The 16,363-nt window shown below is 36.8% G+C and overlaps 2 protein-coding genes across 3 annotated transcripts; both read left to right on the top strand.

Moving 5' to 3' along the window:
- Positions 1-586: 586 nt before the first annotated feature.
- Positions 587-5,245, top strand: LOC147556106 (COP9 signalosome complex subunit 6a-like). The gene is made up of 9 exons (XM_086663870.1): positions 587-1,162; positions 2,443-2,531; positions 2,769-2,862; positions 3,063-3,124; positions 3,205-3,283; positions 3,387-3,479; positions 3,561-3,661; positions 4,253-4,308; positions 4,972-5,245. Exons 1-9 carry the CDS (start codon positions 871-873, stop codon positions 5,051-5,053), a joined length of 948 nt encoding a protein of 315 aa, XP_086519996.1. The 5' UTR covers positions 587-870; the 3' UTR covers positions 5,054-5,245.
- Positions 5,246-11,037: 5,792 nt separating this feature from the next.
- Positions 11,038-15,997, top strand: LOC147556105 (putative WRKY transcription factor 2). 2 transcript variants are annotated; one of them, XM_086663867.1, is made up of 6 exons: positions 11,038-11,521; positions 12,052-12,566; positions 13,465-13,623; positions 13,764-14,581; positions 14,660-14,818; positions 15,118-15,997. In XM_086663867.1, the coding sequence occupies exons 2-6, from the start codon at positions 12,132-12,134 to the stop codon at positions 15,668-15,670; spliced, it is 2,124 nt and encodes a 707-aa protein (XP_086519993.1). In that variant the 5' UTR covers positions 11,038-11,521; positions 12,052-12,131; the 3' UTR covers positions 15,671-15,997. The 2 variants fall into 2 exon arrangements, with proteins under 2 accessions (XP_086519993.1, XP_086519994.1); XM_086663868.1 differs by having other exon boundaries at positions 11,193-11,805.
- Positions 15,998-16,363: the final 366 nt, after the last annotated feature.

Genomic DNA, 16,363 nt, shown 5'->3' with positions numbered 1-16,363 from the left:
AAATAACTTAAAACCTACAGAAACTACTTTATCTATACCCATCTTCATTATTCTTGTATTTGCACTTCCTAAGTTTTTAACAAATATTCAAAAACTAATCATTTTAAGATTGGTTATTTCTATCGACAGAACAAACTTACTACAGTTATGTAGAAAATTTCATTTTTGTAGTCAAGATCATTTTCACATAATTTTTATTTGGAAATTGACTACGATCAAAGGTGTGATAAGCACGAAACTGTCGAATTCAAACTCTTACAGAGAACGGGCCTATAGCCCAACTAAACTATAACCTAAAGCCCAACAACATTATTTATATCTTAATAACCCAAATTCAATAAACCATGGAAACTACCTCTTGTGGAAATCGAACATGAGATTTTCAAAATAAAAACGATAAAAACAATTAACCATAAAACACAATAAATGAAAATAGCACGTACTAATAACTCTGTCTATTAAGAACATGTTTGGAATGTGACAATAAGATCATAAATTAAATAATATGTAAACAAAATCAATATTTACTAATCATATTTCCGACCAAATCAAACAATAAATTAAGGTGAAATCTCTACGAGGAATTATATTGAAGAATAATTTCTCTTGGTAGTAATTTCATGTACGCCAAACACAACCTTTGTGTGTTTGTAAATAAAAGTAAATCTAAAGTTATAAGCTCAATTACCCATCCTCGAGGCCTTGAGGGGTAAGCTCGAAAAAACCCTAACAAAAAATTGTTGGAGAACTATTAGTATAATTCAATTATTTGAATTTTTATTGTTTTTTGTTAAATTTTAGAGTTTGAGTCTCTCAGGTTGGAGACGGTTTAAGAGAATCTCCGGCGAAAAGAGGAAGAAACCATCGACAATGGCATCGTCGAGCAGCGGACTGACCTTCAAGCTTCACCCACTGGTGATAGTTAACATATCTGATCACTTCACTAGGGTTAAATCTCAGGCAAATCCCGCCTATGTCATCGACAACACTAACAATACATCAACATCACCGCCACCTTCAACTCCATCTCCGAGGGTTTTTGGTTGCGTAATCGGAATTCAGAGGGGAAGAACGGTTGAGATCTTCAACAGTTTCGAACTCCTCTACGACTCTTCTACTGATTCCCTTGACCGATCATTCCTCGAGAAGAAGCAAGAGCTCTGTAAGTTACTTAATTATGTTCTAGATTTAGGGTTTCTCAAATTATATGATTTAGGGTCTCTCAAGTTATATGATTTAGGGTTTCTAGTGCTCATGATCAAGTTAACTAAGAGGGTGTTTGATTTTTTAGCACTTATAAGTGCTAGCACTTACTAAGTGAATATCACTTAGTAAGTGATATTATTTGTAAGTGCTATGGCGTTTGTTTATCCATCATTTCTAAGTGCTTGATTTTTGTTTTCATATTAATTATAAATGTCATAAAAATGCGAAATTATCTATTTTGACCTTAAAGTATTTACATATTAACATTTCATACTAATTCATTATGCTCGCGAGTTTGGGTACAAGAAAATTACGATTTATGAATACTTTGTGTTGAAAATATTAACCTCAAATAATTAAAAATTATGAACGAGAAAGAACGTAGGTTGCATCATGGAGTTTGGGTGATTCCGTGATTAATGAAGGAAGAGATGTGAAAAAAATTTAGGAGAAAAACTTAGGTGAAGGATGAGTGAAGAAGGAAAATAGTCATCGCTAAAGTAAGAAAAAGTTTTTTACTTATCAATTATTTAAAATTTTCTTTTTAGTTATAATTATATTGGTAATTTTTATATTCGGAGAAGGATAAAAACGTCTTTTTTAGCACTTAGAAAGTAAGTGCGCACTTACTTTGACCCCACTTACAAGTGATATTCACTTATTAAGTGAAAAATCAAACAACCTAAAATTGCCGGCCCGCACTTATTAAGTGAAAATCACTTAATAAGTGCAAAAATCAAACACCCTCTAAGCTTTTTAACCTTCACCTTAAACCTGTGTACTTAGAGCACTTATATTCTCAGAACCAATTGCTAATGAAGGGCAAAAATTCTTGATATCAGACCTAGAAATGAAATGAATGACCTCCATTGCTACCCAATTTGTGGACCTAGCCTGATAGGTAAGTAACCCTTTTTCTTAAGTTTAAACAAAGGTCCATGTAGTGGCTCTGATACTAAATCTAGGTATCTGACTAATATGCCTCATGACCTTAGTAGCTCCAATTAGGAGAGGAAATTATTAGTAGTTTAGCTAGGATTTATCCAAATGTTTGTTCCTTCTTTTGTCTTGTTTGGGTATCCGCTAGTTATTGCTAATATCGGGGAGAGAGGGAATTGCTTGTTCGCTGTTGTTTGTGTTGCTTATCGGTGCTATTCCGCTGTTTTTTTACAAACCTTTGTTATTTTTAATTCTTGCTGTGATTGGGTTGTTACACTAACACCCTCAATACTTCAGATAAGAAGGTTTTCCCTAACTTCTATATACTTGGTTGGTATTCTACCGGAAGTGATGCCAAGGAATCAGATATGCAGATTCATAAAGCTGTAAGCTCTTCTGATAAACTTAACTTCATATCTTTATCCATCCATAGCTCTTCAGTAATACGACTACTTTCTCAAGTCTTTTACATGTAGAGCTTTAGCATCTTTATTCAAATGTAAATTTGTAATTACTTACAAACTTGCGGAGGTTTGACAGAAACGTGGCTGTTGAACACGTAAAGAGCTAGAATATAGTTGTGTATTTATATACGATTCTGATGTCAATTTTTCCTGGAATAGTTGATGGATATCAACGAAAGCCCAGTTTATGTTCTTCTTAATCCTGCAATCAATCACGCACAAAAGGATCTTCCAGTGACCATCTATGAAAGTGGTATGTGATATTCCATAAAGAACACTCTATTTAATTTACTAGGATTTGATTAGGCAATTTCATAGCGGAATTTGTATTTAAAACATTAAATGTACTGCATCTAGAATCCTTCTGTCGATAAGCACAAAGTTATACCTTTTAGAAAATTTATACTAACAAGTGGCCCTTTATTTGTATGGGATGGATTGTAAAAACTCAAGAATTGCACGTAATAGATGGAATTCCGCAGCTAATCTTTGTTCGCTCGAGCTACACTATCGAGGTTGGTTCTAGTAGTTTCAATTCCTTTCATCCTATATTCTTCAACCATCATAAAGTATATCGATTGCAATTAATTTTCAGACTGTTGAAGCCGAAAGGATCTCAGTCGATCATGTAGCACATCTCAAACCATCTGACGGTGGATCAGCTGCAACTCAATGTGAGTCAAATGTTCTCACGTTTTCTTCCTTTTTCATCTTCTCTAAAGACTAACAGCTTGAAAGTAATCGGTCATTGAGAATCTGAATTTCTTCTCAATGCAGTGGCAGCACATCTTACAGGAATACATAGTGCAATCAAGATGCTCAAAAGCAGAGTGAAAGTGCTTCACCGTTGTCTCTTAGCTATGGAAAAAGGTAACTACTTTGCAGCTAGTGAAAATTTGACTAGAATTCCCTGCGAAAATTGGGCTCTATTTCATTTTGGTTTGTCTGCAGGTGATATTCCGTTGGATAACTCCTTGCTGAGACAGGTATCTAGTCTCCTTAGAAGATTGCCAACCATTGAATCAGAAAAATTCCAAGATGATTTTTTAATGGTAAGTGGTCTTCTATGCTCAAGTAATTAGCAATTCAGGAGCCTAGAAAAAAAATAATGTTTTGTCTTGGGGCAGTATTTATCTTATCAGTTTCAATTTCGAAATGTGTGTAAAATAGAATAAGTTAGTGAATACTGAACATCATAATGGTAAAACATCGTGTTGATTCGAAATTGTTAGGATCAGGCACTACACAAACAGTTTTTTCACCAAGAAAAGTACATTATAACCCACAGTTATGATCCACATCTTATTTTTTGCCGTGTTGTATTTTCGTACATCTTATGTGACTTGCACACAATCGTGTTAAAACCATAAAACACTTTAGATTAACTTCTTGGGGGATATAATGGAAAATGGTTCACTACTATAGTGAAAATCACAAGTAAAAAAGCAAAGGACCTGACAACTAAGATAAAAGCTTATACATGTCCCACTTTTGGCCTTTTCTACTCTCTCCCTCGACTCTTTGATACGTGTTTGTCTATTTCACATAAGTTAATGATTGCTGATTACTTGGACACTTAGCAAGCTTGGGTTTGGCTACTCTCTATTATCATGCTTTAATGGTTAATAATTGATATTTTGTAGGAATACAATGATACACTCCTAATTACATATCTTGCTATGATCACTAACTGTTCGAGGTACGCAATATCTATCTTGTCTATTTGTTCTCTTCTATTCTGGAGCGAATACAATCTGAATTTCTGAACTTAAATTTGTCTATCTGGATAACGTTATCCTTTACTATATGGGCCAAAACAGGCAAATCGGGCCTTAAAACGGAGTCCTGGCCCTCCTGGCTGTACAGGACAGATGAACTAATCCGTGTTACCGGTCTTGTAACATCTCTAGTCGGTAGCCAGAAACTTTCAAATGTTTAGAGTGATGGAGTCCACTATAGAAGAACCTGTGTCTTTGGTACCGAAGATACTGAAGGACCAGGCTAAGTGGTCTACATTTGATACTATTAATCCTAAAAATCAAATTTTAGATCGCTCTTTGTTCAAATAATTCCGTTATTTGAGAAAATAAAAGCGAAAGATGCCAACTGATATATGGTATATGTAAATAAGTTGCATGATCAACATTGGAAAAATTATGAAATAAATCATCACCAGAACCAGAAACGGACTGAATATTCTCTTATGTGGTTTTAACATCTTTTGAGTCCCCATTGAAGTAGAAAAGGGACAAAAATGAACCATTTTGGTTCTTTCCACAATCAAGACGAAAGATATTCATTTTTAAGAATGTGTTGAAGCCTGAAAACTCATTATGATATTAAAATTGTTGAAATTTTGCAGTACTGTGAACGAGGTGGTGGACAAATTCAATGTTACCTATGACAGGCATAGCCGAAGAGGAGGCAGAAGTGCATTTTTTTGAAGAATATCCCCTTCTTCCATGGCCAGGTTGAAAACGATATCTTCTTGGCGGGTGGTCAAATCTCCTACTTATGTGATGCAAGTTGTGGTAGCTGTGTTGTTGAATCTTTTCTTTGGTTTCCCAAAAAGGTGAAGAGATCAGTTTTCACTGTGAATTTTGTTTTAAGAGCAATCAAAATATATGCATCCTCAATCCTCTCTCACCTCAATCCGCTTCGAAGGAAAATTGATCTCGTTTGGGGATATTTGTAACATGTTCTACTAATTTCGGCGGATCTCCGAAACCAGTCTGGTTTATGGGGATCTCCAAACTAGGACGATGCTGGTTGGTAGACCTTCTGTTACCAATAATATGGCTAAAAGAACATCAGAGTAGACCAATACATCCGAAGTGAAGATGAAAAAAACAATAATATCCAAATCCAAAATCATAAAAGACCAATATTCTTCAAAATGAACACCAAAAAATACCAAATTATCCATGTCAACAAGCAAAAACAACATACAAAAAACAACATACGAAAAACAACAACCGTCATGGTATGCTCATCACGAGTCCCGATCGAATTCCAGCGGGCTGACGTGTCGGCCTAGGATTTGGAAAGATATTTTTTTTCACTTTCTCTCTCTAGATCATGGCCCGACACGCCAGCTCCCTGGGATTTACCTAGGACTGGTGTCAGGGCATAGTCTCATTTTCCGAAAAACAAACTTTAGATTAGATAGTTTTGCAGACCACGTGGATCTCCACTCATGTTGAACTGATTAGATGACTCACGACCACGTCTTTTACCTTGTCCTCGAGTGAATTTGGGACACCCGGCCTCTTTGGATATACTAACGGGCGCTTAACCTGTGACTGAGGTTGCTCTTGTAGCACGTGTGGAGCTTGTTGAATACTTAGAGACTATTGAGGTTGTTGGATTGTTATTAAGGTTGTTTTGAAGGTTGTTGTTGAGCATGTTTTCGTGTCGGCGGATCTGGTTATACTGGGGATTGTTGCTAAAACTCCTATTGTGGTTGTTGTTGCCTTCCACCACTTCCCTTGTTGTTGGTGTTGCTGATCCTGCACCCTCTTTTGTTGTAGCTGAATATGACATGTACGGCAAAAATAGCCATGATTCCCCTCATTAAAAGATGATGTCTTGAGTCAAATTAGATGTTTGCAAGAACATCCCTAAGTATAGGCAAGCTAGAATATAAAAAATCCCATGAAAAATTGTTCGAGTGGAGAGTGGGGGTTGTGCTTCTCCACTGTTGTGATTCTGTCCTCCATCCTTAAGGATTTCCACATAAAAAATAGTGGATGAGTTTTTTTTTTAAACAGAAATAACATCTATTGATAATTCAACAAATTTACAGAGATGTTATGCTGGGATAGAGAGCATGTAGGAAGACAAAAAGAAATACAAGTCTGGGACTTCCTAGTGCTACTAGCTAGAGAGTTAGCCATATTGTTTATAGACCTATTAACATATACATAAGCAATATTATCAAAAGAAGGGGCAAGCTGCTTTATATGTTTCAAAATATGCTTGGCCGTCCAATGAACAGAGCTTTTCCGGCCATTAAGGGAGTTGTTGATATTTATAGAGTCTCCCTCCAAAATGAGATTCTTTACACCATGTTTGATAGCCCACAAAATACCATATTGAGCAGCCTTGCTTTCTCCTTCATCTACCGATCTTGCTGTTGTGATGGTGGATTCTCTGGCTCTTTGGTTTCCTGTGCAATCCGAAATAACAATAGCCAAAGCAGCAGTAAGAGTCTGTCTAATGTAAGAAACATCATAATTTATTTTAATAAACCCTGTTGAAGGAGCCTTCCAAATTATATTGGAGTTCATCTGTTCTTTGGATAGGTTAGGATGAAGGTTCTTTTGAGCTTGCAAATAGCCTGTAATGGTATTAGACAGGAAACTCATATTAACCTGTTTTCCTCTAAAAACCAGTTCACATCTCGATTTCCAAATATGCCACAGACTAGTGGCCATTGATTCTAGATCAGGAACATTGTTAAACCAATCTGTGAAGGAAGTATGTGAGAGTTCATAGACATTTGAGCTTGAGAAGTTTTTTAATATCTCTTTAGTAACAGGACAGTTTTGAAGGAAATGAATCTGAGTTTCATCTTCATTCCTACAGAGGGGACATAGAGCATCAATCTCTGGCATGAAATTTTTAAGCAGGTATTTGAGGGGAAGAATACCATGAGCCAGCTTCCATAGGAATAGCTGAATTCTTGGGTGTATATTAAGATTCCAGATTGATTTCCAAATAGGAGGAAGAGTAGAAGGAGAATTCTGAAAAGCCATGTACTTATATAAGGATGAAACAGAAAAGTTACCCGAGTTAGATAACATCCATTTCTGCTGGTCCTGACTGGAATTGAGAGGAATGGCTTGGATTCTAGCTTGAATTTCTGTATTGAAGAGGAGAGATAGGATAGTGTGGTTCCAAGAGTGATCAGGGCTGATAAGCTGAGAGACCCAAGTAAAACCATGATGATTATGATTAAGTCCAAGAGCTTCTAGACCTGGGATCCATTTATCAACCCAAATATTAACCTTAGTTCCATCTCCTATCTCCCAAGTAATATGTTGGTCAATGTTTTGTTGATTTTTCTTGATAGATTTCCAAAGACTAGAAGAGTTAGATGGGTACCCAATGGAATCAAGGTCATATTTATGTTTAATATGCTGGACCCATAATGAGTTAGGTTGAGTTTTGATCTCCCAATTAAGTTTACTTCTCAAAGCTAGATTATCTTTGCCTACATTCCTAAGTCCTAGGCCTCCCATTGCTCTAGGAGTACAAATAGCATTCCAATTCTTAAAGTAAATCCTCTTCTTGTTATTAGTTGGTCCCCACCAAAATTCTCTCTGAAGAGAAGCAATGGAGTTCTTGATCTTAGTAGGAAGATCAAAAACAGCCATTTGGTATCTAGGGGCAGCAGCCAGAGATGACTTAATAAGCTCTCCTCTACCTGCCTGGGATAGCAAATTCCTCTTCCAATTGCTAAGTTTTTGATGAAGTCTGTCTAGAATAGGTTGAAATGTTTTGATTTTGGATTTACCTATAAAAATGTTTATTCCCAGATATGGTTCATCTTTGTTGATAGGTCTAACTTTAAGAATTCTAGCCACCATTCTGCAGTGTTTATTGTGAGCATTTGCACTGTAAAAGATCCCACTTTTGTTAAAATTGATCATCTGACCAGAAGTAAGACTAAATTGGTTGAGAATAGCTAGCAGGTTATGAACTGTAGGGATGTCCATTTTGATAAAGAGAAGACAATCATCTGCAAAAAACAAGTGAGTGATTATAGCAGGGGAATTCCTGAATTTAAACCCTTGAATGAGTCCCTCTGATTGAGCTTTATTGAGAAGTCTGCTTAAGGCCTCCATACATATTATGAAAAGATATGGAGATAGGGGATCTCCCTGTCTAAGTCCTCTGGAAGGAGAAAAATGATCACCAGGAACTCCATTAAGTAGAACAGCAGTAGTAGTGGTAGAAATACATTGATAGATCATGTTACAGAAAGTCTTGGAGAAACCTAATTTATCCATAATTTGAATGAGGAAGTCCCATTCCACTCTATCAAAGGCTTTGGCCATATCTAGCTTGAGACCTAAATACTTTTGATTGCCTCTTTGATTCTTCATAGAATGGACAATTTCTGTAGCTAAGATGATGTTATCAGTGCCATGCCTACCAGGCACAAAAGCATTCTGATAAGGGCTAATAAAGCTGTGGAGATGGGGTTTAAGCCTATTAGCAATAATCTTGGAGATAATCTTATATGTGGTGTTGCAGAGACTGATGGGCCTAAAGCTTGAGGGGGTAGATGGGTTTTTAGATTTAGGAATTAGGACTAGATGTGTTTGATTAATATCAGGTGGTAAGGTTTGAGTTTGAAAGAAGTATTGAACCATATTAACCACATCATCTTCCACCAAAGACCAATTATGATGAAAAAAGGATGGGGAGAAACCATCAGGTCCTGGAGATTTATCAGCTTTAAGGAGATGTACCACTTGGGTGATTTCCTCAGTAGATGGGATAGCAGTAAGAAGGTTGTTTATTTGATCAGAGATAATAGTTTGAAAAAGACCTTCCAAAGGAGTATGGCTTTGAGAGTGATCAGAAGTTAGCAACTTGCTGAAATGAGAGTGGAGTAAAGCCCCAATATCCTGTTGATCTGTGATCCAATTGCCTAGATCATCTTGTAAGCCTTTAATTCTATTGGTTCTTCTTCTAGAAGAGGCTGCAGCATGAAAAAATTTTGTATTTCTGTCCCCTAATGAGATACTATTGTCCCTAGATTTGATCTTCCAATAAGATTCTTGTTTATTAAGGAGGGAGTTTAGTTTCTCCAAGATTATGGGAAATTGGGTTGGATTGTTACAGTGTTCTAGAAGATATGATGTGTTGTTGATTTCTTTGACCAGATTGTTATAATGATTGAGGTTCCAATCTGCCAGTAGAGGTTGCAGGTTCATGAGCTTAGAGTGAACTAGAGTATGAGGGTTTCCAATTCTATTCCTCTTCCATTCTTTTTCAATAATCATAGTACATTTAGGATCTTTGCACCAATCAGGGTTGAACCTAAATAGTTTTTTGGCATGATCAGAGTAATTAGAGGTGTTAACCAAGATTGGGTGATGATCCGATCCCATTCTAGGAAGATTAGAAGTGATGGTGTGAGGAAAAGTGTCAAGCCAGTTTATGGAAACTAAAGCTCTATCCAAAAGTTGCTGGACAAGATTAGGGTGAGGTTGATTATTAGTCCATGTATAGGAGTATCCTTGATATGGACTATCTATTAAACCTAAATTATCAATCATCCCTCTCCATTTTTGTGTCTGAGTAAGATTGGGTTGAGAACCACCTTGCTTTTCTGATGGATGAAGAATAATATTTAAGTCCCCTATAGTGGATGAGTTAAAGAGGTTAAAACTTGCCATTATATTCTCTGAGGTTGTAAATAGATTTAATATAGGTTCTAGTTTAGTTGTTATAATTTTTGAAGAAGAAGAACATGATGAAAATGCAGATGTATTATTTTCTTCGTTTAATCTAATTGTGTTTAAGTGTACTTGTTTGTGATCCTTGAGTTCGTTATTGTATGAATATTACAATCTTTGTGTTGTATTCAACTGTCTCTTGTTATCGTGTTTTGGGCCATTTTTAGTTAGATTTTAGACATCTTTCATTATCGGTTTAACTTAAGAAGTTAACGTGTTTGTCACATCTTCGTGATGTACTAATGTCTTGTAATGACTAACGTATATCGCAGTCGAGTTCTCAAAAAAAAGAATTCCTGTTAGATAGAAATCAAATTAGTCAACTATTTTTGTTTATCAAATCTAATACTAGCACTATCATTTATACGCTTAAAAACTTATGGGTTATTTCCCAAATGGCCCCCAACTTTGTGACCAGCTTCCCGTCTGACCCCCTATTTAGCAATAATTTCCGTATGACCGCTTTTTTCTGTTATCTTTAACTTTCCGTTACTCTCTCTCCTCCATCTCATTTTCTCTTTCTGCCACATCATTTCAGCACGCCACATCATCGTCTTCACAGGCAGGGGTCGCAGGTCGGCCAAATTTACGTCCGGCAACCTTCAAATTTTTTTTTTCCTCTCTCTCAAAAAAATGTTTTTTTTTTCAGTCCTCTCTCTCTAGAACAGTTCTAGAGAGGAATGAATTTTTTTAGAGAGAGAGAAAAAATAAGTTTGAAGGTCACCGGCCGAAAATTTGGCCGTCCGGCGACCCCTACCGGTGAAGACGATGATGTGGCGTGTTGAAATGATGTGGCAGAGAGAGAAAATGGGATGGAAGAGAGAGAACGAAAAGTTAAAGATAACGAAAAAAGAAGACCATACGAGAATTATTGGACCAGGCAGGAAGCTTGTCACAAAGTTGGGAGCGATTTGAGAAATAACCCAAAACTTATAACTTGTTTCTTGTCCACCTATGAGCCACCAAAACAAAAGTCATTAACAAGAGGAGGCTCCTAAATCTGACAAAAAAAAAAAAGAGTGAAACAAAACACAGGAGAGAAAGAGAGGAGAGAGAATGGATGAATTCTTGTTTATTTTGATTCTCCAGGGCAAGCAGTGGGGTGATGAATGAGTTCATCAATTGAAACGCAAGACCCAGAACCCAATGCTGAATTCACAAGGGGGGAGATGGAGAGAGAGAGAGATACCCACAACAACTGATAATTTATTGAGTTTTGTTCCCTTCACAGAATCCATCCCCCATTTATGGGTCTTTGGTCAAACTTCTAATCACCATCATCCACTTCAATAAACTCACTCTCTCTTTCTCTTTCCAACCTTTTTCCTTCTTTATCTTCTCTCTCTCTCTCTATTCCTGTCTAGTACTACTACAAAAAGGGTATATTTCTTCTGTTATACTACTCCAGTAGCTTGCTCTCAAAAGGAAGAATTTAACCAGGTTTGCTCTCTTCTCTCTCTCCTCTTTCTCTAGGAGACCCCTCTTAGACAACTTTAATCTGTTTACAAATGATTGGGTCTCTCTATGTTTTTGGGTACCCATTATTTTTATTTATAGCTTTTGCTCTTTTTCGTTTATGGGTTTTCATTGATTTTTATCATCTCTCTGTTTTTCTTTTTGTCTGGTTCTTTTCTTAATTTCCTTTCCCATTTTTGGTCTTTAAATCCACCTCTTTCTGAATCAATCAATATTTGGGTTTATTACTGTTTCATCTCTATCTGCATGTAAGTAACTTAATACCAAGTTGGTTTGATTTTGTTTAGTGGGTCTGTCCTAAACCTAATATCTATGGTGATTTGAAAGTTCCCATTTTTAAGTTTGTTTCTAGGTTTATGTTTCTTGGATGATAAAGGGTTTGTTCATCTTGTTTCTTCAAAGTAATTTCAGAAGGTTTTATTTGTAGCTGAATCTTTATGGACTATTAATTTGACTGTTTAGAACTCATAAGATTCTTCTTGTGATTATTTCAGGAATTGGGTTTGTTCTTCTTAATTAGGTTATTTTAAGGATACCCAAACTTAAGCTGATATTAGGAAAGATTTGAATTTCCATGGCTGGTAGTTATAGTGGGGATTGGGTAATTTCAAGTCCTAGTCCAAGGAGTTTTTTCTCTTCACTTGTAAGTGATGATTTTGGTTCGAAATCGTTTTCGGATGCTTTTGAAGAAAAAGAAAATGAGGGTCCTTTTGCAGATATAGTAAAGCATAAAACATTGATGGATTCAGATGAAGAAGATGATAAAGAACTTGGTGTATCCGGCGAACGTGTCAAGGAAACATATATATTTTCTGTTCGAAAGCCAGGAAATCTTGCCGAAAGAATGGCAGCCAGAGCTGGATTTAGTGCACCAAAGTTGAACACTGCAAGGATTAGAGGGGCTAACATGCCCTCATCTCCTGAAATTCGGTCCCCATATTTGACGGTTCCACCTGGTCTTAGTCCAACATGTTTGCTTGATTCTCCAGTTTTCCTATCAAATTCTCTGGTAAGATTGAATCCCAAGTGGTATTTTTCTCTTGATGAAGTTATAAGATTGAATCAGTAGAGTAATGTTAAGTTTGTAGATGCAATGTATGAGTTGTTAAGTTTTGTAGAAGTTGGTTAGTATCAATTACTTTTGTTTTATCGGAGCTCCAAATTACGTCTCCATAGTTAGATGTATTAACGTTTATAATCTTTCTTGTACACAAAAAAATGTCAGAGATTAGAAGAAGTATTTAAGTTGGGACTTCAGAGTGCAACAAAATTGAGCTAGTTTTGATCCACAATATATCTCTCTTGGGTATTCATTTTAACATCGATAGATAGTCTCTTGATTACCAGCAAAATTGTGTTTTAGAATGTTTTTTAGTTCAGAGTTGAGCGATGGAGTAAAGTGAGCGACCAGAAGCTGAAAATTGTGCTAGATTTTCCTTGCTGAGTATCATGTTTGACATTTGGAATTTTGGATAACTTTTGTTGTACTTGTACGTAACTAGTTTGGCACCCGAGATCTCTTTCCCGTGCTTGATTTATTGTTATCACAAAAACGTTCAAGTTAAAAGCATAATTATTTTTGGATAGAAATTTAGAGAAAACAATTGGCTTACTAGAAACCCATTTGCAATCATTTGGATATCATTTTTCAGCTATTTCAAATGTCGGCGGTGAACAGCAAGGCAGAGGAGAAAAAGTTGGTCATTTACCGACCGAACTAGAAACTTATGTAGCTGTTGTAACTAGAAGATATGATGTTGTAAATACTTGTTATATTTAATTTGCTACTATATACGATCTAGTTATTTTGGAGCAGCGAAGGATGAGATTGAAAAATTTATATTGTTCGAACCATTTCCTTTACTATGATGTACTAGTTGTAACTTTTCACATTATATTTTATGCAGGCTCAGCCATCTCCAACAACAGGAACACTCTCCTTTGCTCCAACTAGTGGCAACAACGATAACAACAAATATAATGTGTTCCCAAAATTTGATAGTTCAACTTTTGCTTTCAAGCCTCACGGCCAACCGAATTCCTTCTTTTCTACCCAACGAAACAACGTAAGAAATGGTATTTCTAATTTTTAACAATATATTGGTCCAATGCACGCCAGTTTATTTACATAAATTGTTTGAAGTGAAATTAAAAATTATATTCTTTAAGTTTAATACATGCATATTTTCTTGCCTTCTTGGTTTAGGTACCCCCTTCCTCGAATCCTGAAGGGTTATTCCCAAAGATTTCGATACCAGTTCAATCGGAGCAGCAGCCCTTTCAGCCTCGAAATCTACAAGCTGACGAGGTCCAATCCCATAGTAGGACCACTTTTCATCAGACAGACTTGCTCAATTCGTCTATCAAAATGGGGTGTAGTGAGAACCTTGAACCTTCTCTGCCACTCGAAGGTCTACAGGACGGGGAAGGAGAGAAAGGAAATGGTGAATTAATTGTAACTGTTGGTGCTGGTGCATTATCGGATGATGGATACAATTGGAGGAAGTATGGGCAAAAACAAGTGAAAGGCAGTGAATTTCCAAGAAGCTATTACAAGTGTACCCATCCAAATTGTCAGGTGAAGAAGAAGGTTGAACGATCTCACGAGGATCACGTAACGGAGATCATTTATAAAGGAGCTCACAATCACCCCAAGCCTCCTCACCGACGATCTACTATTGTCTCTTCTAGCTCAGAACCTGATGTACAACTTGACCTCCCTGAAAATGGTGCAACTGATACTGATCCCATGTGGGCTAGTTCAGATAGAGGTGCTATGACTGGTGTACCGGGTTCTGGTGTTCCGGGTTCGAGAAATGTCAACACCGAGACGGCATCGTTGACCTCAGAATTCTGCAACCCCTCTACCTCCATGCACGCTAAAATTGGTTCTCCTTTTGAAACTGCCGAGACTTTGGATGTCTCATCCACTGTGTCTAAAGATGAAGCAGAAGATGATCAGGGTACACGTGAAAGTGTATCTATAGCTTACGATGAAGGAGATGAGTCCGAGTCAAAGAGAAGGTTTAACTTATTTTCACTACTATTTTTCTATTTGCTTTCAAGACTCAAGAGTTGATGTGACAATTCGATGATTAACAGGAAGATCGAAGCTTGTCCAATGGAAATGAGTGGCACTACAAGATCAATCCGTGAACCGAGATTTGTGCTCCAAACAACTAGCGAGGTAGACATCCTTGATGACGGTTACCGCTGGCGCAAATATGGACAGAAAGTTGTCAAGGGAAACCCCAACCCGAGGTACTCAATAGAAATCAATTTCCCATTCTCGACTCGTTTTTTTTATCTTTCAGTGAGCAGAAATATATTTCCTGAAAAAGGCCCGAGTGGAAGAGCGTTCAAAACCCCAAGTACTCTATCAAAGAGGACATGTACAAGGGAAACTCAAACTAAATGAAATACAAAATCCTCATATTACACTTACCGTAATCTGGTTCATAAATGCCCATAGAAACACCGAAGCCTTGAAATTCTTCTAATCTATCTATCTGTCTCTCTCCCACCGTCATACTAATACTAAAGATTATTGCATGTCTCAGGAGCTACTACAAGTGCACTAGTGCAGGTTGTTCTGTGAGGAAGCATGTCGAACGAGCATCAAATGATCTAAAATCAGTTATCACAACATACGAAGGAAAACATAACCATGAAGTACCCGCAGCAAGAAATAGCAGCCACCTAAGCTCTGGACTATCTAATGCGGCAGCTAATGGGCCTGGGCAGACCCATGCTCATAGACCTGAGCCGACCCAAATTCATGACAATCTTGCAAGTGGATCCGCTTCACTTGGCACATTCAACCTGCCTGGAAGTGATCAGTTTGGAAACCTATCTGGCTACACTTTCGGAATGAACCAGCAAAGGCTGAATAATAACTTTTCAATGGCAAGGTTAGGCCCTAGTCAAGGTACACTACCTCCTCAGCCGATACATTCATATCTACTAGGACAGCATTACCAAGCGAATGAAGGAGGCTATATGATACCGAAAGGAGAACTGAAAGAGGAACTTGTTTCTGAGCCGAGTACGAGTATAAATCACTCCAATGTTTCTAGTTTATATCAACAGATGATGAGTAGGTTGCCTCTTTGATGGTACAGGTCAGAAAGAAGCAAAAAAGAGTTGATATTTTCGAGTTTGTATAGTATACTACAAATTTCAGATGTAAGGCTTCATGTTCTTGTAGTTCACTGTAAAAGTGATTGGGGTAACATTGTAGTTGTAGCTTGTTTGAAGCTGGGTGTGCCCTAATCTTATATCACAGTTTCTTTTATGTTATAGACAGAGAGAATCATAAACTTATATTCTACAGAAATGTATTAGCAGTAGTACCAATAGATATTTGAATCTGAAATAGTTTGAAGAATGGTCTTTTAACTATTAGAACAGAATGATGATAGTCAAATTTAAGTTATTCTCCATTGTTGTTCTTTTTCTCTATATAATTTTTGCCTGTATTGTTCTTGTTACAAAACTGGGGAAGCACTTGCAGATCATCAAGCCAATGAGTTGGTTTCATTAGCAATTCACATATTCAAAATGCCACAAAAGAAAACACTCACTACCCTCCCGTATCTTGCATCTATAATATTTTTGCCCGGTAGAGTTTCTCTAATTTAATAGAAGTCTTGAACTGGTGAAATAACGGGCAATCCTTTCATCCGTTGGATAGATAGAGAGGGAATGCAGAGCTTTTGGTTTTTCATGTTGTCAAATTTGAAAATTATTTTTTGGTGTTGTCGAAGAGAATATTAGGGTGTTAGTTCAACAAAAAAAAAGAGAATA

Source organism: Eschscholzia californica, unplaced genomic scaffold, assembly GCF_041429995.1.
Source record: "Eschscholzia californica isolate CP2 unplaced genomic scaffold, dmEscCali1.0.p SCAF_2, whole genome shotgun sequence".
NCBI classification, from domain to species: Eukaryota; Viridiplantae; Streptophyta; class Magnoliopsida; order Ranunculales; family Papaveraceae; genus Eschscholzia; species Eschscholzia californica.
The sequence above is the reverse complement of the archived record's forward strand: the minus strand, read 5'-3'. Positions and strand labels throughout refer to the sequence as shown.